This window comes from Adiantum capillus-veneris, chromosome 18, assembly GCF_014529385.1.
Source record: "Adiantum capillus-veneris isolate H3 chromosome 18, ASM1452938v2, whole genome shotgun sequence".
NCBI lineage: Eukaryota > Viridiplantae > Streptophyta > Polypodiopsida > Polypodiales > Pteridaceae > Adiantum > Adiantum capillus-veneris.
In genome coordinates this window covers 128,567,744-128,593,897 of record NC_140948.1, presented here as the reverse complement: position 1 = coordinate 128,593,897, position 26,154 = coordinate 128,567,744, and the positions used below count along the sequence as shown (strand labels likewise).

Sequence of the window (26,154 nt, the reverse complement as noted above, 5' to 3'; positions counted from 1 at the left end):
TGTTTAATATCACGAGCTCCCGCTAGGGAGGCACTGCATACCTACCTAGGTGTGGTTGGGGGCAGGAGGCCACCAGCCTGCCCACTAGGCGGGCGATCCACTGCCCCTAACCGCACATAGCTAGGTATGCCATGCCTCCCTCAAAAAGCTCATGATGTCGTGGTAAGTCACAATTTGAGAATTATAGTAGGAATTTGTCCGAAAGCTCTCGTGGATTGATTGATAAGCAAAAACACGACCACCCAAAAAATCCTTCATCTTTCATGAGATTATCTGCTATCAAATAACCCACTTACCCCCTTCAAATTTTTCACTTTGCTGTGAAGCAAAGCAATCTCTTCATCGAGATCTCCTTGAAGCGGGTCAACCCGTACTTGCAGCTGATCATTTGTCGTTGGTAACCTGTTGTTCAGCCCTTGCCTATAAAAGAAAGTAGCATGTTTGTTTCATAACTTTTCCTATACAGTGATGTAAGTCAAAATCTTAGCTGTCAAAAAACTACCGGTATCTGTAGCTTGACGACATTTCCTTACAACTCTTTGAGGAACTAAATCAGAGAGAGTTTTATCTGAAAAACAAGGAAACAAGAGATTAAGACAGTGCCACTCCACTCAATAGAGAGACCTTCTGGACATGCATGCAATAATTTTATCCTTCATGTTTTATGTTTGTCTTCAAAACAAAGCCATATTTCAGTTCAGGATGTTTCTTAATCATATGACCTAGATTCTTTACCATGAATAAGGCCTCAATTGTTGCTGCAACATGACCATGCAGATGCAAATGTCTATATTAACTCCAGTCTCTTAACAAATCGTCCTTGATATTCTTTTGATACCAAGTCCACTTGCAGCTCCACAATAAAAAGCGCCACTAAGTAATCGCAGGGCACATAGCACAGAAAATAACACAAACTGTTGGAGATGTGGAGTAAAGAAATACATTTCGTAGTGGAGTTAATGGAAAGCCTAGATATCCAATGCACTCGCCAATGAAGTTCAAGACAGCCTACACGCCTAGTTCTAACTCGAGTCTCAAAACTTCTACTTTAATCCCCCACAAGTGCAGACATACCTCAGGGGTCAAAACTGGCCCAGGTTTGCCATAGGGAACTCTTTATATGCAAAGCAGAGCATCTGTGTCACTCATAGACAACTCACATGTGACTATTGAACTCCAGAATAAATAGAGCTCTGACAACGCAGCCAAGCCCACTTTAATTCAATATAGAAGAAGGTAACACTCACAAAAACCGACCTCATCTCAAAAGGGCACGCGAGCTCGCTGCTGCTCACGGCCCCGCGCGCGCAACTCCCTCGCCATTGCTCCTGCCTCCCCCCTCCTCCTTCGCGCTGCGCGCTCCCCTGCCCGCTGCCCTGCCCACCGCTGTCCAGCCCTCCAGCGTGCTGGTACAGCCAGCCCCCGCACCCCCATCTGCCGCCGACACAACCACCCGCCCCCTGGCCTCAGCCCTCTTACTCCCCCTCCCCGCCCCCTTTTTCGCCTTCTATGTGCCTGTAGGCTGTTTTTTCAGCTTGCTGGCATTCGCCTCGACACAAACGACCCTACCCTTTCAGCAGCAGACACAGAATGGCAGCCTCTGCTCCACCTCAGAGGGACTCTACAGAAGCCCCCTTGCCCGACACCGCGGAGCCGACCCTTCGACTTGCTCTTTCGCCAGAAGAGCAAGCGAGCTTGATGGCCGAAGTGGAGCGCTTGCAGGCCACTTCGGTTATCTATAAAATCATTGGCACTTGGCCCAGTCGGGGCGAAGTTCGGGATTTACTGCAAGCCCGTCTTCTCTCCGATGTGGGCACAGATGTCCAGATCCTCGGGAGAGGGTACTACCAGGCCGAGTTCGAGTCTGCAGATATGGCGACCAAAGTGATTTCGATGAGCCCCTTCGGCATCAGAGCAGCTCGAGCTTACTTCCAACGTTGGCATCACGGTTTCGACCCTACTACAGATGTGCTCGAGGAGGAGGCAAACTTGCCGATTTCGGTTTGCTTTCCAGGCCTGAGGCGAGAGTACTATCCCCTCCTACCCAGGATCGGTTCCATGTTCGGGATAGTTTTGGAGTCTCCACGCACGGCAGCTTCAGTTGTGGCCAAGGCCGCAGGTCTACCTAATGTGCGGGTTCTTGTTCGTGACACACACACCCTCCCCAAGGTGGTACTGCTGCCTAGGGTGAGTGGGGGGTGGATTACACAGAGTGTGGAGTATTCAGGTCTCCCGAACCAGTGTTTCATTTGCAGACAAATGGGCCATATGGCAAAGGCCTGTCCTCACAGGAGACCTCAACCCACAGCGCATGCGCAGCCGCCCAAGGCTGAGCATGCCAAGCAGCCAGGTACACAGGATACACAGGTTGGTACTTCGACAGAGACCAGTGACCAACCAGCTGATGGTTGGTAGCAGGTGCCTGGCCGCCGCCGTCAGGGGAGAGCTCACCCCACTACTCCTCCTGGTGGCCGACCTGTTGCAGCTCAAGAGCATTGGGTTTCGACTGGGAACCGTTTCGACCCCCTTCAATAGGACCTGCCTGAGGAGGCCCCGTCCACTTCTGTTCCTCCACCACCGCCTCCTCCTCCCTCAGCCGCCGCCGCCCCCCCCTCCCCCCCCAACCACCTTCGCCCCCCGCCCCTCCCCTCTCCTCGATGGGGCCCACAGCCTCGTCTCTGGACCCCTCCGCCACTCCTCCTCAGACACAGGGTACTGGCTATAACCGGCCTATACAACGTAGAGGGCGGTACTATTTCAATTACCTGTTAACTTTACACAGAGCACTGAGAAGGGAAGAGAACACAGTTGCGTCCAGCGACTAGAATGTCACTGCGCACACGAGACCGACACCATGTAGGCCCCAAAGACTGGCGCCCCTTTCGGTATTTCTTTATTCAAATTAAGGTAGACGATCCGACCACTTAGCACAAGCTTTCACAAAGCTGTCCAAACCTGGCGAGGGCTGAAAACGCAGGTTTTCGACCGGATTTCCACAGCATAACGACGCAAAAACCCCTGTAGGTCAAAAACACCTGTCTAGGACGGATTCCCTCGATATCTGGAAGCTTTCTGGTGAGCTGTCACAGAAATTCAGCGGGCTGTAATTCTCTGTTTTTCACTGCCGGGAGCCCAAAAGCCTGTACACGCATCCCAAGGCTCTCACGAGGCTCCCCCGATGTTCCCTTGCAGTTTAGGTGCGAAACCCTAAACCTGCAGAAAAACACAGCAGGCTGTAATTCCATGTTTCGGATCGTTTTTAGCGGAGCGAACACGCCTACGCGTGTCCCAAGGGCTCCCGCACACAATGGGACAGTTCCCCTATGAATTGGACGAGTTTTCACGCGAGAAAACTCTCCAAACTCGCAATCTTTCGTGATGGAACTGTGCGTACTTGTGGGGGATTAGCAATTAGCTAATCCGGTTCCTGTTCAGAAGGCTCTTGCCTTGGCAAACGCGCATAAACCCCCAGAACTGTACATAGGTCAAATGAGAAGCCCACTAGTGGGGCATAACATACTGTACGTAGGGGAGAAAGAGAGCAGTATGTAGCGTGCGGGGCATCACTTCCGTCACCATACTGTGCATAGAGGGCAAGGTAAGCATTCCATAGCTTCTGTACCTGCTACAATCCACTTGAGGCTGAAAATGGCGCCCCCTTTGTTGATATGCAGCTCGTTTTTGCCTCCCAGAGTGGCAGAATCGCTCACAGGCTGACACGTCGCCCAGTTTCCGAGTTTGGGCTTTCCCTGCTAAAAATATCTCAACTGGTGCGTCAGTTGACTTGGCAGCAGAGCAATAAAATGTTCCCCTTGTCATTCCAGAGCTAATGATGCGAACACATTTTCCGGTCAAAAATAGAAGTTCCCTAAATTTTAGGAGATGCTTCCATGGTGTCCCTATCGGTCTCCTGACCATCATTGAAGACTACCATTTGACCAACATCTACAATGTGGGTTAATTTACTGGCCCCTTTCAACTTATAAAGTTGCAGTGACTTGACGAGTGGCCCAAATTCCAGTTTGGCGCACATGAGCTTCCATACTCATCAGAATTCAGTGCCAACTGGCCCGGGCAGTCCCTGTCTGATCGACCTAGATCCCCGATGTGAGAAACCCATTTGGCTGCATCCGTTTCACACTGGCCATGCAATGTCCACTTGCACCTTTTCAAGGGTTTTGGGACAAACAAGTAAAAATAAAATAAATATATCTAATACTTATTTACGGAAGGCAACAGGAAAAATACACCTCCTGGTGACACACCCCACCCTTGAAATACTGCAAGCAACCTCGCTTGCATGCCAATAATACATGCAGATATCTCCTGATATCACATATATTCTATGATGGGAATCCAAGATATACATGCTTCCGGAAATGTAGCGTTGGACGATTAAACAATCCCACCAACCTGGCTACGACACATATATCAAGCATAGAAGTCTTCTAGTGTACTCTTGAGCACAAACTTCTCTAGCTAAATTCTGTATGGAAAGAGTAGATACAATTGCTTAACTACTCTCTTGAGCATCATGAACCATGCTCTTGCCTTGCTCCAAAAAGGCTGCATCAAGTCACTGTGGGTTCCATCTGAAAGGCTTCAAGATACAATTGCAATAGCTGAGGTGAATCAAGCAATTCAGACTCTTCCATCCATTTGGCATCTAATGATGGATAGTTCTTGAACTTCACCAAATAGCGTCTTGCAACCTTTCCTCTAACCTTCCTTTCTTTATGTGCCAATATCTGTTCAGGAACAAGGATTTCATCCAATTCTTCCACTTCGGGTTGTTCCTCATCAAGCATATTCTCTGGCACATCACCAACAAAGGGCCTTAGAAGGCTGACATGAAAAGCATTATGTATTTTCCAGCCTTCTGGTAGCTTTAACCTGTAAGCTACATCGCTGATCTTTTCTGAAATCTGAAAAGGACCATAATATCGCATACTGAGCTTAGGAAACAAGCGTTCCTTGCCTTTCCTTTTCCTTAACCTGGCCTTTTCAAAGCGCAAAAGTACCCAATCACCAAGTGAAAATACAAGTTCACGACGGTGACGATCAGCAGCTTTCTTTTGCTTAGCCTGAGTCTTCTCAAGAGCAATCTTTATCTTCCTGTATGTTTCATCCATATCTCGCACATACTTGTCTGTCTCAAATATCTTGTCCTTAGTCTGCAAAATGGGCGGGACTTTCTTCTCTCCTTCCACTATCTCAAATGGTGCCTTACCTGTTGACGTATGCACAGTGTTATTGTAAGCATATTCAACCAATGGAAGATGGTGTTCCCAAGTTGCCTTGTGCTCTGACACATAACATTTGAGCAGGTCCAAGACAGTAGAATTTGCCTCTTCTGACTGTCCATTAGTTTGCGGATGAAACGAAGAAGAGAACTTGAGCGTAGTGCCCGTGTTCTCAAACAATGCCTTCCAGAAAAGACTCGTCATACGTGGATCCCTGTCACTGACAATTGACTGAGGCATCCCATGATATTTAAAGATATTGCTCATGAATATCTTGACCATGTGTTCTGGCTTTATCTTCTTCCTAACAGGAATGAAATGGGCCTGCTTACTGAACCTACAAATGATAGTCCAAATCCCATCATTTCCTGTTTGCGTCCTTGGAAGATCAAAGATAAAGTCCATTGCTATACTTTCCCATGGCCTATCAGGGATCGGCAATGGCTGCAACAATCCCGGTTGCTTTTGTCTGTCAAATTTGACTTTTTGGCATACTAAGCATGATCTTACAAATGTGTCAACATCTTGACGCAAAGCTGGCCAATAGAAGAATGCCTCAACCCCTTTCACTGTCGCATCAATTCCACGATGCCCAACATAAGGTGGAGCATGACTTTCCATCAAAATCTTTGGCCGTAACTGTTTAGTAACGCATAACTTTCCATGCATCATGAGAAAGTCATTCTTAAGCATATAGTGCTCATGATGTTGCCCATCAACAAGCTGGTCATAGATCCTTGCAAAATCTGAATCTTCAGCATATTGTGTCTTCATTTCGTCTAGTTCACAATGGTATGGAATTGACACTGCTGAAATTTGGGGCTTTCGTGACAACGCATCAGCCACCACGTTCTTTTTCCCTTGCACATGCACAATCTGAAAATGGAACATTGACAAGATGTTTGCCCATCGCATGTGCTTCTCAGACAACTTCGTCTGTGTAAGAAAATATCGCAAGGTTTGATGATCCGTTTGGACAAAAAAATCAGCCCCTAGCAAATAGTGTTTCCAACTAGTGAGAGCATGAATTACTGCCAACAATTCTTTCTCATAGACTTGCAAGTTCCTTTCAGTCTTCAAAAGAATTCTGCTCTCATATGCGACTACTCGGCCATTCTGCATTAGAACTGCACCAAGACTATGGCCACACGCATCACATTGAACCACAAAAGGTTTAGAAAGATGGCAAAATAATTACCGGATCTGAAGTGAGCTTCTCTTTCAAGTGTTTGAACGCTAAAATTTCCTTGGCTGTCCACTTGAAAGTAACTCCTTTTCCTTGCAGTGCATGGAGTGGAGAAGCAATCTCAACAAAATTTCGGATGAACCTCTTGTAATAGGAACATAAGCCTAGAAAGCTTCGAATGTCATGTACGGACTTCAAGTCTGGCCATGACCTGATTGCTTCCACTTTAGCGGGATCCATGCGTACCCCATCCTTTGAAACAATGTGCCCAAGGAAGTGAATCTCTTGCAAAAAGAATTCACTTTTCTTCGCATTGATGAGTAGCCTATTCTTGCGTAGCTCATTGAAAACTGCGGTCAAGTGATCCCTATGCTCCTCTTCAGACTTTGAGTAGACAATCATGTCATCAAAGAAGGTACCCACGAAGTTTCTATGTGGTCTAAAAATTCTGTCCATCATTCTATTAAATGTGGCAGGAGCATTTGTGAGACCAAATGGCATGACAAGAAACTCATAGAGACCAAATGTTGTCCTGAACGCAGTCTTATGGACATCTTCTGGTCTAATGCGTATCTGATGATACCCGCTCTTTAGGTCTATTCTTGTAAACAATGACGCTCCCTCAAGCCGATCAAGAATGTCATCTATCCTCGGTATGGGGAACCTGTTCTTGATAGTATTCTTATTCAAGGCGCGATAGTCAATGCACATGCGCCATGAACCATCCTTCTTCTGCACTAAGAGTACAGGCGAACAAAAAGGGGATGAACTGGGCTGAATCAGCCCCTTCTCTAAAAGCTCGTTGACCTGTCCCATAATCTCTTTCTGCTGGGCTGCACTAACCCTGTATGGTGGTCTATTCGGTGGACTAGAACCTGGCACAAGATCTATAGTATGATCCTCAGGTCTCTCAGGAGGTAACTCCCCTGGCAAAGAGTCCGAAAAACAATCACTGAAACCACTCAAAAAAGTTGACCTGTCTTTATCTAAGGTAGACAAATTAGATACAACTTGAGGTACTTCTTTTGCAAAGATCAAGTACGCAGAAAGATGATTCTTTATTACAGATGAAATAGCAGAAGCAGAAACAACTGGAACAGACTCGCCTTTAAGCTTTACATCAAGGACATGAGTCTTTCCTCTATGTACAAGGGTAATCTTTTTGTTGTAAGTATCCACCATAGCATGCAACCTGTAACACCATGGGATACCCAATAACACATCACAACCCTCAAGCGGCATAATATGAAATTCTTCCGCATCCACATAGCTCTGAATGTGCAGACGAAGCTTTCCCAGAATGGGAGTAACAGGCTCTGAATGTCCTGGGCTACCAAACCTGCTTCGCCTGTCATACCCATCTCCTCTGCACGAATGCCCAACTTTGATGCCAATTCTGGTGATATGAAATTTGCACGGGCTCCAGGATCAAAGAAAACCAGCACTGTTTGGTCTCTAACTTTGCCCCAAGCTCTGCATAGCTCCGTGGCATCTGTGTTTGGCTGATCTCCAACCAAATCTGGAACAAGTCCTGCACTCGGCTTTGGCTTCTTCCCTTTATGGTCTGACTTGTCATCCTTATCCTGTGACTTCTTCTGTGGGCACTCATTTGCAAAGTGTCCTTCCTGTTCACAAATGTAGCATTTCTTCGCCTCCCTAAGAGCTTTCCTTTCTTGAAAAGTTTTGCCAGAAAAATGCCTTTTTTGTCCTTGTCTTCGTTCCAAAGAAGATTTAGACTGCTTCTTGGACGTATCAGCTTCTTGAGTGGAGGGCTTCTTTGCAGGAGACTCAGAAGGCTTTGCTGCAACATTGCCCTTGGCTGAAAACTGTTTGCCCTGGGCCCCTTTCTTGTGGCTATTAAATCCATCGGAATCTCCCTTCGACAGATTGTTGGCCACTCTTGCATTCTCTATCAATTGAAACATATTCATGACAGTAGTCTTTGTGCAGTAGTCCCTGATTTTCTTGGGCAATCCGCAACAGTACTTCTCAATTTGTTCTGACAAAGGCACAAACCTGTAAGAGGTGACTGGCAACAGTGCGGCCCAAAACCGTTTATTGTACTCTTCCAGATCCGCACACTGTTTAGCATTCAACTCGTGCCATTCCGTCATTACATCCACTTCAAAAGTGTTTGTCAACCATGCAGGCGCAAAAAGTTGTTTGAATTGGACCCACGTTGTTGGGGCTTGACCTTGGTTCAACAATGCGGTCCACCATTGAAGCGCATTCCCTTTCAAGAAAGTGGCAGCCTTGCGTATCTTTGAAGATTCCGTGAAGTTGCCTCTAGCATAAGCTGCATCGAACTGCTGTATAAAGGTCAAAGCCTTTAATTGGTCCTCAGTTCCTCTGAAAGTTTCAAACTTCACTCCCTGCCCACCTTCCTTGTAATCCTTAGGCTAACTCAAAGGAGCCACATTATCATAAACAGGTGCCTGTAGCAGTGGTGCTCCATGAGTGTTCATTCCAGCACTCGCATCAACTGTTTTCCCTGTCATATCTGCATTTTGTACGTATGGCTGCGAAAAACCAGCCATACCAAATTGTGTTCCAGGCACTCGAAACTGGCCATAGGCACCCTGAAAACCTGGTTGGACACCCATGTTCGCGTACATAGGGTTATCCATGCCTGTTTGCATTGTCCCGAACACATTCCCTGGCATATAACCTGTGGAAGGTCCAGCCATAGCTTGAAACACTGAACCACCTCCAAAATAACCAGGATAAGTATTAGGTAATGGGAGGGTCTCACGCATAGCGTGTTCATTGCTCCCTTGACCATTCACAAACGGTTCCTGTCCAGCTAAAGCAAGTTGCTTTGGATCATTGGACACCGCTAGTTGCTCAACCACATGGGCTTTCCCTCAAGCATCATGAGTCCTCTGCCCATTGGAAATCTCCTTTTCCTGCAACGGCTCAGTCATGCCCTGTGTAGGAGGCTGAAAACCCTGTGTCGGAGCCTGTAAGAATTCCTGCATCCTTGGGTTGTTAGCCAACTACTGAAACATGTCCATGCAACAACGCAGTTGAGTTCTAAACAACCTGTCCTCTTCTTGAAGAGTTGAAGGAATTTTCTCTGTGCCATGTGAGGAAGATCCCTCTTCAGGTACTTGGTCTCTCTTCTCTGCCATATCGACAAGCTCTGTGTTGCTTTCACCCACAACAATCCACGCTGCACTTTTTGAAGAAAAAGTGACTATCCCGTCGATGGAACCATATAACCGGCCTATACAACGTAGAGGGCGGTACTATTTCAATTACCTGTTAACTTTACACAGAGCTCTGAGAAGGGAAGAGAACACAGTTGCGTCCAACGACTAGAATGTCACTGCGCACATGAGACCAACACCCTATAGGCCCCAAAGACTGGCGCCCCTTTCGGTATTTCTTTATTCAAATTAAGGTAGACGATCCGACCACTTAGCACAAGCTTTCACTAAGCTGTCCAAACCTGGCGAGGGCTGAAAACGCAGGTTTTCGATCGGATTTCGACAGCATAACGACGCAAAAACCCCTGTAGGTCAAAAACACCTGTCTAGGACGGATTCCCTCGATATCTGGAAGCTTTCTGGTGAGCTGTCACAGAAATTCAGCGGGCTGTAATTCTCTGTTTTTCACTGCCGGGAGCCCAAAAGCCTGTACACGCATCCCAAGGCTCTCACGAGGCTCCCCCGATGTTCCATTGCAGTTTAGGTGCGAAACCCTAAACCTGCAGAAAAACACAGCAGGCTGTAATTCCCTGTTTCGGATCGTTTTTAGCGGAGCGGACACGCCTACGCGTGTCCCAAGGGCTCCCGCACACAATGGGACAGTTCCCCTGTGAATTGGACGAGTTTTCACGCGAGAAAACTCTCCAAACTCGCAATCTTTCGTGATGGAACAGTGCGTACCTGTGGGGGATTAGCAATTAGCTAATCCGGTTCCTGTTCAGAAGGCTCTTGCCTTGGCAAACGCGCATAAACCCCCAGAACTGTACATAGGTCAAATGAGAAGCCCACTAGTGGGGCATAACATACTATGCGTAGGGGAGAAAGAGAGCAGTATGTAGCGTGCGGGACATCACTCCCGTCACCATACTGTGCATAGAGGGCAAGGTAAGCATTCCATAGCTTCTGTACCTGCTACAATCCACCTGAGGCTGAAAATGGCGCCCCCTTTGTTGATATGCAGCTCGTTTTTGCCTCCCAGAGTGGCAGAATCGCTCACAGGCTGACACGTCGCCCAGTTTCCGAGTTTGGGCTTTCCCTGCTAAAAATATCTCAACTGGTGCGTCAGTTGACTTGGCAGCAGAGCAATAAAATGGTCCCCTTGTCATTCCAGAGCTAATGATGCGAACACATTTTCCGATCAAAAATAGTAGTTCCCTAAATTTTAGGAGATGCTTCCATGGCGTCCCTATCGGTCTCCTGACCATCATTGAAGACTACCATTTGACCAACATCTACAATGTGGGTTAATTTACTGGCCCCTTTCAACTTATAAAGTTGCAGTGACTTGACGAATGGCCCAAATTCCAGTTTGGCGCACACGAGCTTCCATACTCATCAGAATTCAGTGCTAATTGGCCCGAGCAGTCCCTGTCTGACCGACCTAGATCCCCAATGTGAGAAACCCATTTGGCTGCAGCCGTTTCACACTAGCCATGCAATGTCCACTTGCACCTTTTCAAGGATTTTGGGACAAACAAGTAAAAATAAAATAAATAGATCTAATACTTATTTACGGAAGGCAACAGGAAAAATACACCTCCTGGTGACCCTAGCCACACTTCTGCTGCGAGGCGTTCTCTTGGTAGTGCTTTCGCTACGAGCCGTGTGGCTCGTGGGGGACAGCCCCACTTGAGGCCGCCATTTTTGGTGCTCACTTCTCCCTTTGCAACGATCCCCAGAGGTCTGACCAGCTTCGACATTCGCAGACGTTGGGATTTCTTCGATTACAGCTTCACTCGGTTTCTGGGTGATTCCTCTTCCGACTTGGAGGAGGCCAGCTTTCAAGTCCACGTCCTCTTTCTTGCAGCTAGAGGCAGTGAGGCCCTGGACGCAGCGGTGGGTTTCTCCTTTCTGTCACACAGGGGACTTAGCAGTGACAGATCTGGTGCAGACACTTTGGCCTCTTGCCAAGTTCAGCGTGACACCTCCAGATGTAGCGGGTTGCAGGCACATTGTGGTGCACTTGTTTGATGACACTTAGTGCCCTCCGTGTTATGTTTTTGTGCATGAGGATTCTTGGACAGAGGATGTAGCCCTTCGGGCTGCACACTCGACTTGGGCCTGCTGGGCGGAACAGCCACTTCTTGCGCGCTTGCCTAGAGATCGTTCGAATGCGGATTACTCCCCATCCAAACCGGCCTCAAAGATAGCGAGGTTGGCTGCTATTGCAGCATCTGTTTTCTCTCACTAACTCCATGAGGATCATCTCATGGAATGTGCAGGGATTAGGAAGGCCCCAGTTTCAGCGACAGAGGGGTCGGCTGCGTCAGGAGCTGCGAGATGCCTTGTGGGTGGTGAGATTGACATTCTTATGCTGCAGGAGCATCATCTTTGTGAGAGCCGCATTCGGCGTTCTGGTCAGATTTTGCATGGTCCCTATGAGACTTTTTGGTCAGCTGCTTTTGGACCTAGAGGCATCCAGGGTGGGGTATGTATGACTATTGCGGAGTCTCTACAGCAGGCCATTGTGGGCAGAGGGATTATTGTGCCAGGTAGGGCTCAGTGGATCACTATGTAGGTTCAGGGTTGCCTTGTGGGCTTCCTGAACATATATGCGCCCAATGTGGCAAGTGCACGAGCAGAGTTTTGGTCATAGATTGTTGAGTCTCTGCCGCAAGCAGAGCAGTGGTGCATTGGGGGTGACTTCAGCATGTTGGAGGACCCTTCTGACAAGATTGGTACTGTGCATGGAGTTGAGCTGGCAGCTTGGGCGAGGTTTTGTACGACTCTGAGGTTTTATGATGTGTGGCAGCACTCTAGCTTTGTGAGGCCCCCTGACAGCCTGACCTTCTCTCGTTCGGACCGCAGAGTGGGAGGAGTGGATCTATCGCGGATAGATCGCTTCTACACTAGTGACTTTTTCTGTGACTCGGGTGGGACAGTTGGCATCCTGGCAAGGACTTCCTTCTTGGACCATGCACCAGTGATCCTCACAGTGACAGATAGGCAGAGGCGGGGGAACACGATGCTACGCATCCCTAAGAGGGTCTTGCTGGACTCTGCACTCAGAGAGCGAGTAGAGGCTCTTTGGACAGAGAGCTTGGGCATGCAAGACTCTCTTGGTGACAGAGTGGCCTCAGGACTAGCTCAGCTTAGTCGTTTCTTTCTCCAGGAGTCCTTGACTCGCCTGACTGCAGCGAGAGAGGAGCAGCATCTCAGACGGGGCGTTGCTTCCTTGAAGAGGATGCAGGAGCAGCATCCAGTCCTTGGTTGGAGGAGCAGTTACAGCAGGCTCGCCAGGAGCTTGTTAGCACAGAGGAGCGGCGCCATGAGTTTGCTTTTCACCGACAGGCATCTCAGTGGACGCAAGTGGGTGACAGAGTGACTAGTGCTTTCTTCGAGGCAGTGGGACCTCAGCATACGCATGCTAAGTTAGTCCGTTGAGGAGGCCCGACGGGTCAGTTGCTTCTGAGCCAGAGGACATGCTTGCAGTTGCTACTGACTTTTACCGTGAGTTACTATCTGCAGAGCCTCAGTCAGAGAGTCAGGATGCATGCAGGGAGCAGGTGTGGGCACAGATGCCTTGCCTTGTGACTGAGGAGATGCACCAGAGACTTGAGCTTCCACTTCAACTTGAGGAGTTGCACACGGCTCTTAGTGCACTCCCCCGTGGTAGCTGTCTAGGTGAGGATGGCTTGACTCCCAGTTTTTCCTTGGAGTACTGGGACTTGCTTGGCCCTGATCTCTGTAGTGCTTTCCAGTAAATCTTGCACATAGGAGAGATGCCTGACAGCATGAGTGAGGGTCTGATCTACCTCATTCCCAAGGAAGGTGGCTCCTTGGATGAGATTCGACAGTGACGCCCCATCACCATCCTCAACTCAGCCTACAAAATTCTTACCAAGGCTCTGAGTTTGAAGATCCAGCCACTTCTAGAGAGCCTTATACATGGGACCCACCCAGACTGGTTTTGTCTTGCTACAGCGGCTTCATGCTAGGGTGCCTCAGGCTGAAGGCCCCTGGCGACCTTCGACCAGATGGATCTTCACAGAGATGCGTAGAGTTGGTTTGAGCAGGAGATTGGAGGACCGCTTCGCTGTGAGTCTGCTTTGATCTTGGGAGCACTTGCGGCGAGGCTTGGAGCAACGACAGCCTACTTGCACGGAGGAGCGCCTACGACAGCCCCTTGTTTGGAACCCCATGGTTAGCACTCAGAGAGGCCACTTGGTTGGTAGTCGGCCTCATGTTTCCTGAGGTCCCATGGCAGCGGGTCCAGCGCGCTCTTTAGGTGACTGGTTAGAGTTTTCAGGCTTGTTAGAGGAGTTGCAAGGTTTCCAGCTACTACAGGGCATGAGAGGGGTGCAGAGCATGTGCCAGGACATCTCAGAGGCAGTTCCAGTTGAGTGGCTCACACCTCTCGAGCCAGTAGCACCCAAGTGGATAGGAGCCTTCACACGACTGGAGGTTCTCATCTTAGTCCAGGCCTACTCAGAGACTGTTCCCTCCCTTTGTTTCAAGTTACAGGGTGAGGGACGCTTACAACGAGTTGCAGTAGAGGCCGCGCAGGTGGCAGAGTACTGCTTTCAGAGGATCCGAGTGGTGGGCATCTGTGGGAGGACTTGTGTCATCGATCCTGACCCAGTAGCTCTTGAGACTGGACACTGGAGATTGTGGGCTTGGAAGTGTTGTCCACTGGCACGAGTACAGTGGGATCCTGGAGAGTGGCTTTGGAGGACCCTTTCTCTTCTGCAAACCACCCAGGTGTCCCGTTCTTTCAGTACACTGTTCGACTGGGACGTCATAAACTAGCAGCACAGAGAGAGGCTCGCCCCGCTGCAGCACCTCATTGGCAAGAGGAGGGTCGCACAGCTGAGTTCTTGGCAGCCTTTTGGGAGAGGTTGTGGGACTCCAGACAACCGAGGTGAGTCACCTTGTTTCAGTGGCTGGTCGCACACAGAGCTTCAGCAGTTGGGAGCTGGCTAGTGCATAGTGGTCTCTCGGCCGCATGTGCAGCTTGTGACCATCTTGTGGAGAGTCAACGTCATTGTCTTTGGGACTGTCCTTTGGCACAGCAGGTGTCAGGTGTAGCGGAATTAAAATGTTGAAGATCTAGTTTTACACTTCCACAAACCCTTTCCTTCTTTCCTTGCGTTAGTGAATGCTTTGTACTTCAATGAATGTTCCTTTTATGTTCCCCTGAAGAGAGGGGTTGAGAGAATGCAATAGACATGTGTAGAGGGAGAGAGAAAGTGAGAGAAGAAGAGAGCGACACCCGATGGGGTCCCAACCAACCCTCTCAAGGGCCCCCCACACCGTTACCGATGTGGTATTTGCTTTAGATTGCGTAAATGGAATGTATACACAATGCAATACCTCAATGCAGACTCTAATGACTTGACGACGACAAATCACCGCGGTAACTCCTCGGGAAGAGGCACCTCCAGGGCTGATTTGATGCACCTTTGGATCCTTCTCGATGTGGGATTGCGGATGGCCACCAAGGGTAGATTTGGGGCTGATTTGCGCTCCCGATGTGAGAGGAATAAAGGGGCGAATGATGGCTGCAAAAATGCAGATCTGCGACGAAAAACGTAGCAGATCTCTCGCGTAGAGCAGGGCTGAAAACGCAGATCTCGATGACGGCGATGATGGGCAGCAATGTGAGCACTCGATGCCGGCGAGGGAATGGCCAAGAGGAGGCTCGATGGGCTGCCGAAGTACCGGACCGCAGCCGTGAAGGTTAGATCTCACCCGCACCGCAACGGCGATGGGCTGAAAACTGAAAACGCTGGCTGTTGTGCAGGGCTGAAAACACCAAGGGCTGTATTCTGAAAACACTGGTTGCTCCTCTTCAAAAACGCTGGCTGAATTGCAATCCCTGAGAGAATGAGAATAGCGCTAGCTCCTTGGGTGCCTTTATAGGGAAAGAATAGGCCTTAAGTAATTATTAGGCCTTAGGTAGGGCAAGTGTCCACTAGTTTTCCCAACAAATAAATCATAATATGATTTATCAAAAATTGGTCCAAACTTGGTGAGATTGTTGCACATCTGCTCACCTGGGAATCCGATCAACGCGCAGTCTAGCACGTCGGATTCCTCTAACCTAGAACTACATGCTTGTTGTCACGATTGTGACTATGTTAACAGCTATACATCTACTCCTAGTTGCAGATACGCGAAGTGCCATGCCAAGCAGAACCCCTACGCTTGGATGGTCACACCCCTTCGCCCAAAAGACGTGCCTCTTCGTCAAAAGCCACACTCCTTCAACGACTAGTCACACCCCTTCGCTCTACGGGTGCGACTCTTCGCCCAATGGTTGCAGCTCTTCGCCGAAAGGACGTGTCTTTACGTCTAAAGTCATGTCTCTTCACCAAGAGACATGTCTTTTCATTTATTTCTCTTCGTCTCCTATATAAGGAGCCTATTGTACTCAGTTTTGAACAAGTCAATCAATCAATCAAACACAGAGTCTTCTAAGTCTTGTTTCTAAGTTCAATTCAGTTTCTTAAGTCTTAATCATGAGTTTAAGTACTTAATTAAGGATTAGTACCTAGAATCCGCACGCTCGTCATGCCAGATGCCCACCGTAGTGTAACAACATCAGTCAAACGCGTATACAAACCATTTATGCAAGAGGGTTCCAAACTGGAAAACCTAATCTAATGGATTTGTCCACACATGCAGGTTCTGCGAACAGGCTCACAAAATTGCCGGTACTAATCCTCCTAGGATTCTAGACATCCCTATCTAGGAAGAAGGGGAAAACTGGCTTTGGAAGTCGATGAAGTATATCCACGTAGCACACAAAGCCATGTGCACGTGACAGCAGGTGTGGCTTCGTGTTTTTCGGCTGTTGCCTGCTCTTTCCACGGCTCGACAGTACACTTGGGGAGCAGCTGCTTAGTCCACCCTCACAGGCCCGGCACTTCAGTTTGAGCTATCTTCCACTAGCAGGATGATAGTGATACAGGGGGAGTGACCTACACTCCAGCCTGCCACAGAGCTTACTCCACAAGAGTGGTGCAGTGAGAGAGAGGAGTGTTGGGAGCTCATCAGTGGTTTGACACTCTAGTTCATCTGGCGGGCCCGTTGCTTCCGCATCTTTGAGGGTCGCCCTGTGCCACCAGCAGAGACTGTTCGCGATTTTTGGCTAGAGCTGATCCACTCTCTGAGGACAGCTCGAGAGACTACAAGGCAGCTCCGACCGCATGCGGGAGCGCAGAGAGGCTTTCCTTCGACTCTGGTGTCCTGGGCCTTTCTACAACATGTTCCAGGGTGTACTCAAATGGCACTACCAACCACCTGTGTGGCTTTTCCCTCCTCCCATCTCTTGATTTAGCCTCTTTGTACAGTTGATGTTTTTTCATTGGGACAGTCTCCCCATCATGCTTGTTTTAGCCCTCTCTCGCAGAGGTGGTTGTAGTTTCATTAACTAATAGAAGGATCTTTTCTCGGAAAAAAAAAACACTCACAAAAACCCAGTTTGTAAAGGATTGCATACACTGCACAGTAAGATGTTACAAAAGCAAATTAAAACCTTGAATATGGGCCTACCCAAAGGTGGCTAAGGACCATCATACAATTAGTGCTTAATTATGCTTCAAGGTAAATTGGAGGCTAAAAGAGCCTATGTTGTTTCTGCCATCGCCCTGCAAGCTGCAATCCCGCCCCCGGGGGCGGTTTCTAACATCTGCGCTTTCCCATTGGCTCAAGCCCACCCTTCTTGGCCATTCTCCATCTAGTGCATGCATCAATTAGCCCCCACGAATTTGCAGCCTTTTATTGTCACAAAGAGCGGATGATATACGGGACACAGATCAGATATCAAACACACTTCCTTGATTTTTCGGCAAGAAAAAGTGGCTAATTTCTATCAATTGAAAACCCTCTCAAAATGCCCATATGGTGCCAATTCTGAGGGAAAGTACAAAATTGAGATACAAAGCATGCACAAAGGCAACATCTGACAAACCACATACAACTAACTAGCCACAAGGCAAAGACTGAAAAACTGAAAAGGCCCGGGGCTGTCCTAAAGAGGATTCCGCATCAATAGCGCCTTCTCAAGCCAGCACCTCTCGAAGACGGCCTCCCGAGCAAAACATGGACACGGTGGGATGAGGTAAATCTCGGTGGTCGAGGCCAAGGTGGTGGTGCAAGAGCTTGGACTTGGAAGCTTTGGTCCTACAAGAGGACCATCCGCGCCAACAAAGTGTGCACACACTTTTTGCATGAAGAAGGCCAAGAGGTGAAGTTTTACACACGTCACCCCCGAAAAAAAGAGTAGAGCTTCTTGAGAAGCTCGAGGTGTTTGAGGCAGCTGAGGTGGCAAAGAGAGGTTGACGCATTGCCATTGATCCCTCCACCATGACGAAACTGAGAGTAACCAGCGCCGATGGAAATGGAGATTGGAACGGGAACCTTCAAGCTCTCAAGCACATAATCACGCTCCTTCCGCATCAGGTGTTTCCCTTGCCAACCGTCCCGATCGCCAATCCACCCTCAGGAATATACGATCGAAGGAAGAGGTGGATAGGTTGGTCGCTCACTTCTTCTACCATAACCACATTGCCTTTCATGCGGCTCCGTCTGTACAAAATTTCTAATTCTATCCAACATTGCAAGGCCTCTTTGATTGCATACGAATTGGATTCACTATTTGTAACAAGTCTCCATATTTCAACATAAAAACTGGGGAGTATGAGCCCTCTTATGTGCCCCCATCATCGGAGACACTCCGCACGACCTTCCTTGATAGGGAGAAGCGGAGTGTAGACCAAGCCCCGAAGACAACGAAAAAAATATGGGCTACCAATGGGATCTCCCTCATTGTTGACAATTGGAGCGACACTCACAAGAGGTTCCATGGAGTGGTTGGTGTAAGGTGAAGCGGAAGTGAATGTTGAACTTTGCTCAAGATGAGTGCTCCGAATTGTGCTCAAGGGTTCCTTTTACCTACGGAAGGGAGAGCCTTCCATTTCCTTAATGAGAGAGTGCAAGTGATCACAAACAAAGTGAATAGACACTGTGCGTGAAGGTGTTGAGACTGAGAGATAGAGAAGAATACGACACCAGAATGTTGTCAAAACCCTCCTCCGAAGGCCCCACTCTCTATGGCGAGAGCGGTCTACTATTGATTGCACAAATCTCGACAATGCTTGGACTTGCCGACGATGTCGACAACGATGAGGATGACGACGAGACGGGCTGAAATCTGCAAATCTTTATCTGCTAAAATCTGATTCTATCTCGATGGTGACGATGCGATGACGACGTGCCGAAAACGCACATGCTGAAATCTGCGTTTTCCGGGCTGAAACTGCAAACTTCGCTGGATCTGACCCTGCGGCGAGGATCTGCTGCGGGAAGGTAAGATCTGCGAGGTTCGGGGGTTCTACTGCGGAAATTGACTACTGAAAACTGAAAACCCTGAGTCTAGGGCTGATTCCATCGCGAAGATCTGCAAAAACGTTGAGGTTGATCTGCAAACCAAAAACGCTAGGGCTGAAAATGGGTCCTGCGGCAAACACGCTGTGGATCTGGCGATGCAAACCACTAACGCTAGTTCTGATCTGTCCTTTGATGTCGTCAGGCTGATGCAGATGCAAAAATGCTGGTTGATCTGGGTTCTTGTCCAAAAACGCTGGAAAATCTTGGGGTCTTACTGAAAAGTTGTCTGTGAGCAAGTGCTCCTTCTACCTCTTCTGCCAAAAAGTGCTAGCGCTAGGTTTTCTTATATATCATCTCACTGAATTTGCTCTACCCAGTTTCTCCCAACAAAAGTCACTTAAAAATAATAAGTGAAAAATGTCAAAAATAGGGAAAATAGATCTATGCACTGTAAAAATGCTCCTGATGGGTTCTGATGGAAATTTGATGATTATACTGTGTGCAACCAGAGGATATGCATCTAATCTAAGTGTCTGGACATGCACGGTCTGCGAACACTCACAAAAGTGCCAGATCACTTCCTATTCTAGACTGACTTGACTAAACTGAACCCTTGTCATGTTGTAGCTTGTCCACGGACACATAGGGTTGGATGTGTCACGTGACATCCCCTCCTTTTCAAAGCGAGGTACTGGTACTGATCTATATGGCATCGAGGAAGATCGCCAATAGCATCCGGAATCTGGGAAAGGACACTTTGCCGGCCCACTCTGATGCGTGGGTCATGCAATACTTGAACTTCATAAAGGTCTGCAACGCTTGCTTCTTTGGGCAGCGCCGAAAGCGACACAAAGTCATTTGTGGCTCCTTCAATGCTTCAACTTTGTCTATAGTCATGCGTCTACCTTCTTCAAGAATCTCCGAAGCTGAAAATTCCAGAAACCACTTCCAACACAAAAACATGAACATATCCATTCCATGTAAAGTGACTGGAAAAATTCTAGTCTTCCTAAAAGAATGTGCATGCAATGCAGATATACATAGAGACGGAGAGCCAAACCGTTCATCAAACACACGCAAAAAATGGGGTCGAAACTTGTCTTTTTAATCTAAATCAATCAACTATGGCAAATCACAATGGAAATGCCGATGCTTGATGCCCAATCCTTCTTGTGCTCTTTCGGATACTGTGGCATGCGCCAAGGAAGAGACATGGAATGTGACTTCCTTGAATGCATACTTTTCAGCTTTTCATGAGAAATCTGCATACATCCGTGCTCATTCATGAGTGAATCGTGCTCAACGTACAATATGGCATGCCTTTGGAAAGGGATCACATAAAGACGCTAACTAAAATACAGGAAACGACCATGAATGAAACATTCGAACGTTGCGTGCTGACTAATCATTCGAGCACATAATACTTCCTGTGGGGGTTCTTTGGATGTCAACTCGAGAGCCAAGATTGGTTCTTCGTTATCGATCGAATCTGCCTGTGGGGGTGCTGTGGAACTCGACTCGAAAGCCAAGATCGGTTCCTAGTGATTGATCGAATCTGCAACGAGGTTAGCTTCGCTAGAAAAAGCATCAACTAAACCATCATCCTAGTGAACAATCACATCATCTTCATGCAAAGCATCATGCTTGTGAGAAATCACATCTTGATCATCATGCAAATCATTGTCATCCAAATCATCATGCTTATCATTATCATTTAATTCATCATGCTTACCATCATGCAAATCCTGTGCGCCATGCTTTGGATAAGAAGAAACTGAGAGAGTCTCCTTTTCCCGAATCTCTTGCATCTGTGCCTGCACTTGAGAAAAGAATCGGAACAAGGCGGCTTTCCTTTCGTTGTGCTCATGCTCTATGGCTGCCATTCTTTCTTCGTATTCCCGCTCTATTTTTGCTTTTTTTTCTGCATTTCTTGCTTTGCGTTCTAACTTGTTGTCCATTATCATCTTGTCGAAAGCCTCCATAGGAGTTAGTGCAATCCTTGGCATAGATGGGAAAGGGGAAGGGTCAAAAAAACCTCTTGGTGGAAAACTCTTCTTCGCCACTCCCATGCTCACCACCTCCATGCGAAGTATCCATGCCGCTTCGGGTGATGACCATCCACTAAAGTCTTGGGTTCTTTAGTTCACAAGGAACTTGGGTTCTTGTGGGTCTTGGATCTGGGGTTGAGGTTCTTGAGTTCTTGAGGTGCTTGAGGTTCTTCTTTAGGTTGCAGTCTGTGTTAGAGAAGGATCTTCTCTTCACGCGAGTTCTTCTCTTTTCCGCGGGCACACCCCTTGGCGGCCAACAAGGTTGCTTTCTCCCACCTAACGTCGATTGGCCGGTCGCTAAGTGCACGGTCCTCTCTGAATGAGTAAAAAGAGGCACAAGTGGAGACTGGACAAGCCCTTCTTTCTTGGGTTTCGTGTCATCCTTCAAAAGCACGATTAGGAATCGACACGCCCAAGAGAACTTGGGTTACGTGCGACCGCAACAAGCAAAAAAATTTATTGTGGGTCCTTTCTTGATGATACAGAACACTGCCAAAGCTCTGATATCAACGTAAGGTGCAACGAAAAATTTCAGCCTCTCTTGCCACCTATTGATGTTCAAAAAGAGCCTCAGGATGCATTACCGCAAGCTGAAATTGATAATCAGCCGGTTAACCTTGAGCCAGAAGAGGTAGGACATGATTTAGATGCTCCAAATGAGGATGGACAGCCACCTGTCATGGCTGAAAATGATTTTCAGCAGCATGAGCATGCTGAAAATGAGTTGCCTCCTGATGTAGAACCTGTGCCTGAGAATGTAGATCATTGGGTACGCAGGTGTACTCGTGTCAGAAGGTTGATACAACGCGTTGAGCCCTCTTTGCATCATGTTATGTTGACAGATGAGGGAGACCCTCTTACGTATAAAGAGGCAAAGACATGTGAGTCAAGCAGTAAGTGGGAGCTTGCAATGCAAGAGGAAATGAAATCCTTGTATGCAAATGATACTTGAGATCTTGTGCCATTGCTTAAAGGGAGAAAGGCTCTTCCTAACAAATGGGTATACAAGATTAAGATTGTGGATGAAAAACCCAAGTACAAGGCAAGATTGGTTGCAAAAGGATATGCACAGAAAGAAAGAATTGATTTTCAAGAAATCTTTTCTCCCGTTGTAAAGCTTACAACTTTACGTGTCCTTTTTACTCTCGTTGCGGTGCTTGATTTGGAATTGAATCAAATGGATGTAAAGACAACGTTTTTGCACGGTGACATTGAAGAGGACATATACATGAAACAACCTGAAGGTTTTGTAGTTCCTACACGTGAGGAACTTGTATGCAAACTAAAAAGGGCTTTGTATGGTTTGAGACAATCATCACGGCAGTGGTATAAGAAGTTTGACACTTTTATGCTGTCTCAATGCTTTAAACGCAGCCATGCAGATCATTGTTTGTATACGAAAAGGGATGAAGATGGTAGTCCCATCATACTTGTTCTCTATGTTGATGACATGCTGCTTGCCGGGAAACATGCCGGGAAACATAAGACTAGTCTTGATGCTTTGAAACGTAAGCTAAATTCAACCTTTGCTATGAAGGATTTGGGTGATGCAGAGCATATTTTGGGCATGCGTATTAAAAGAGAGAGAAAGCTGAAATTGCTGTTTTTATCTCAAGAAAGGTACATTGCAAAAGTACTTGATAGGTTTAATATGGCTGATGCTAAGCCTCTTGGAGTACCTTTACCTCCATACACTAAGCTTAGCAAAGCAGATTGCCCAAAGGATGAGGTAACATTGAAAGCAATGAAGGGAATCCCTTATGCATTAGCTTGTGGTTCTCTTATGTATGCTATGGTTGCCACTCGTCCTAACATTGCTTATGCAGTGGGAGTTGTTAGCCAATACATGTCGAATCTTGGCAAAGCGCATTGGGAAGCTGTCAAATGCATTCTGAGATATTTGAAAGGTACACAATCAAAGTGTATCTGTTATTGCAAAAGTGACTTAAAGTTGCAGGGATATTGTGATGCAGACATGGCAGGTCACATGGATACCAGGAAATCTACCAATGGATATGTATTTGCCATTGTTGGTGGTGCAGTCTCTTGGTGTTCTAGGTTACAGAAAATTGTGGCATTGACTACTACTGAGGCTGAATATATTTCAGCCACAGAGGCTTCAAAAGAGGCCATTTGGTTGGGCAGACTTGCAAAACAACTTGGCATGCCTGCTCATACACCCGTGTTGGGTTGTGATAGCCAGAGTGCTGTCTATTTAGCCAAAAATTCCATGTTTCATGCACGTACCAAACACATAGATGTGCGGTACCACTTCATACGACAGGTATTGGAGGATGGTCTAGTCAGCTTGACTAAGATCCATACACAGGATAACCCTGCAGATGTTCTCACCAAGAGTCTTGCTAAGGCTCAACATGAGCATTGCATACAGCTGGTGGGAGTTGGTTAACTTAAAGGCGTCATTTATGCCTTTAAGTGGGAGGTTGTTGGGTTAAAGGCCTAAATAACCCCTTTTTGTACATTTTTATACTTTGTCCAGGTTCATATTGACCCTGGACAAATATAAACCTGGACACATTTTTTAAAGGTCACTTATAATAAAAGTGGGAAAACGCAAAACTCACTTATTGAGTTTTCCCCAAAAACGTGAGCTCTCTCTCTCTCCCTCTTCGTTCTGCTAGCGCTTCCCTTCTGCAGCACGGTGCCTCCACTTCAAGCCTCAAGGCCTGCACATCTTCGCGTGCTCTATCACTTGCACACACCGCCGCGCGCTAAAGGCCTAAATAACCCCTTTTTGTATATTTTTATACTTTGTCCAGGTTTATATTCAACCTGGACACATTTTTTAAAGATCACTTATAATAAAAGTGGGAAAACCCAAAACTCACTTATTGAGTTTTCCCCAAAAACGTGAGCTCTCTCTCTCTCTCCCTCTTCGTTCTGCTAGCGCTTCCCTTCTGCAGGACAGTGCCTCCGCTTCAAGCCTCAAGGCCTGCACATCTTCGCGTGCTCTATCACTTGCACACATCGCCGCGCGCTCATCATGATAAGCATGATAAATTGCATGATAATGATTTGGATGACAATGACAAGCATGATGATTTGCATGATCAAGATGTGATTTCTCACAAGCATGATGATTTGCATGAAGATGATGTGATTGTTCACAAGGATGATGTGTTAGTTGATACTTTCTCTAGTTTCTCACAAGCACGATGATTTGCATGAAGATGATGTGATTGTTCACAAGGATGATGTGTTAGTTGATACTTTCTCTAGTGAAGCTAACCTCATTGCAGATTCGATCAATCACGAAGAACCGATCTTGGCTCTCGAGTCAAGATCTTGGCTCTCGAGCCTAGGTCCAAAGAACCCCCACAGAAAGTACTATGTGTTCGAATCATTAGTCAACACGCATTTTTCGAATGTTTCATTCATGATCGTTTCTTGTATTTTAATCAGCGTCTTTATGTGATCCCTTTTCCTAGGCATGACATATTGTACGTTGAGCACGTCTCACTCATGAATGAGCACGGATGTATGCGGATTATTCATGAAAAGCTGCAAAGTATGCATTCAAGGAAGTCACATTCCATGTCTCTTCCTTGGCACGACACAGTCATAGAAAGAGCACAGAAAAGTATGAGCACCAAGCATGGCCACAGTTGATTGATTTAGATCAGAAAGAAAAGATTCGATCTCATTGTTTGCATGTCTTGGATGAATGGGTTGGCACTCCGTCTATTTGTTCATCTACATTGCGTGCACAATCTTTAGAGAAGACGAGCTTTTCCAATCACTTTACATGGAATGGGTATGTTCATGTTTTTGTGTGTCACGTGACACATCCAACCCTATGTGTCCGTGGACAAGCTACAGCATGACCACGGTTCAATTCAATCAAGTCAGTCTAGAATAGGAAGTGATCTGGCACTTTTGTGAGTCTGTTCGCAGATCGTGCATGTCCAGACACTTAGATTAGGTGCATATCCTCTGGTTGCACACAACATGATCATCAGATTTCCATCAGAACCCATCAGGAGCATTTCTATAGTGCATAGACCTATTTTTCCTATTTTTGACATTTTTCACTTATTATTTTTAAGTGACTTTTGTTGGAAAGTAGGTAGGGCAATTTTGCTAAGTTTGTATATAAGCAAACCTAGCGCTAGCACTTTCTGGCAGAAGAGGCAGCAAGAGCATTGCTCACAGGCAACTTCTCAACAGGACCCCAAGGACCTCTAGCGTTTTTGCTCCACAGCAGATTGGCTAGCGTTTTTGGACAAGAACTCAGGTCAGCCAGCGTTTTGCTTCTACGTAAGCTTGGCAACAAAACCACATCAGCAAGACCAATCAAGATGTCACGTGACACATCCAACCCTATGTGTCCGTAGACAAGCTACAACATGACCAGGGTCCAGTTCAGTCAAGTCGGTCTAGAATAGGAAGTGATCTGGCACTTTTGTGAGTCTGTTCGCAGAGCGTGCATGTCCAGACACTTAGATTAGATGCATATCCTCTGGTTGCACACAGCATGATCATCAACACTCCCACAGAATCCATCAAGGGAATTTTCCAGTGCATTTAACCTATTTTTGATATTTTTCACTTATTATTTTTAAGTGACTTTTGTTGCAAAGTAGGTAGGGCAATTTTGCTAAGATATTATATAAGCAAACCAAAGCTAGCACTTTTTGACAGAAGAGGCAGCAGGAACTCAGTTCAACAGGCACCTTCTCAGCAGGACCACAACAGGCCTAGCGTTTTTGCATCTGCAAGAAGGTCTAGCATTTTGCACCCAGATCAGCTAGCGGTTTTTGCATCTGCAACAGCCTGGCGACAGCAGAAGACAGATCAGCCCTAGCGTTAGCAGTTTGCACTAGCAGATCAGCAACATTTTTGCAGATCAAGACAAATCAGCCGTAGCGTTTTTGCATCAGCCTGACCCCTCAGCGTTTTTGCAGATCTTCGCGACGGAATCAGCCCTAGACTCAGCGTTTTCAGTTTTCAGCCTTTAGGCATAGCAGAACAAGTCACGAACCTCGCAGATCACACCTTCTTGCATCAGTTCCTCGCCGCACGGTGAGATCCATCGAAGTTACAGTTTCACCCCGGAAAACGCAGATTTCAGCATCTCCGTTTTCAACGCGTCATCGTCGCATCGTCGTCATTGA

The 26,154-nt window shown here is 47.2% G+C and overlaps 1 protein-coding gene across 1 annotated transcript in view; it reads right to left on the bottom strand.

The window, feature by feature from the left end:
- Positions 1–26,154, bottom strand: part of LOC147436389 (bet1-like protein At4g14600) — a 59,150-nt gene that overhangs the window by 676 nt on the left and 32,320 nt on the right. The window contains exons 2-3 of the mRNA XM_086488157.1: positions 503–568; positions 297–420 (exon numbers count right to left, since the gene is read on the bottom strand). Coding sequence (XP_086344283.1) covers positions 297–420; positions 503–525 — 147 coding nt within the window. The 5' untranslated portion in view covers positions 526–568. The remainder of the gene's footprint in view (positions 1–296; positions 421–502; positions 569–26,154) is intronic.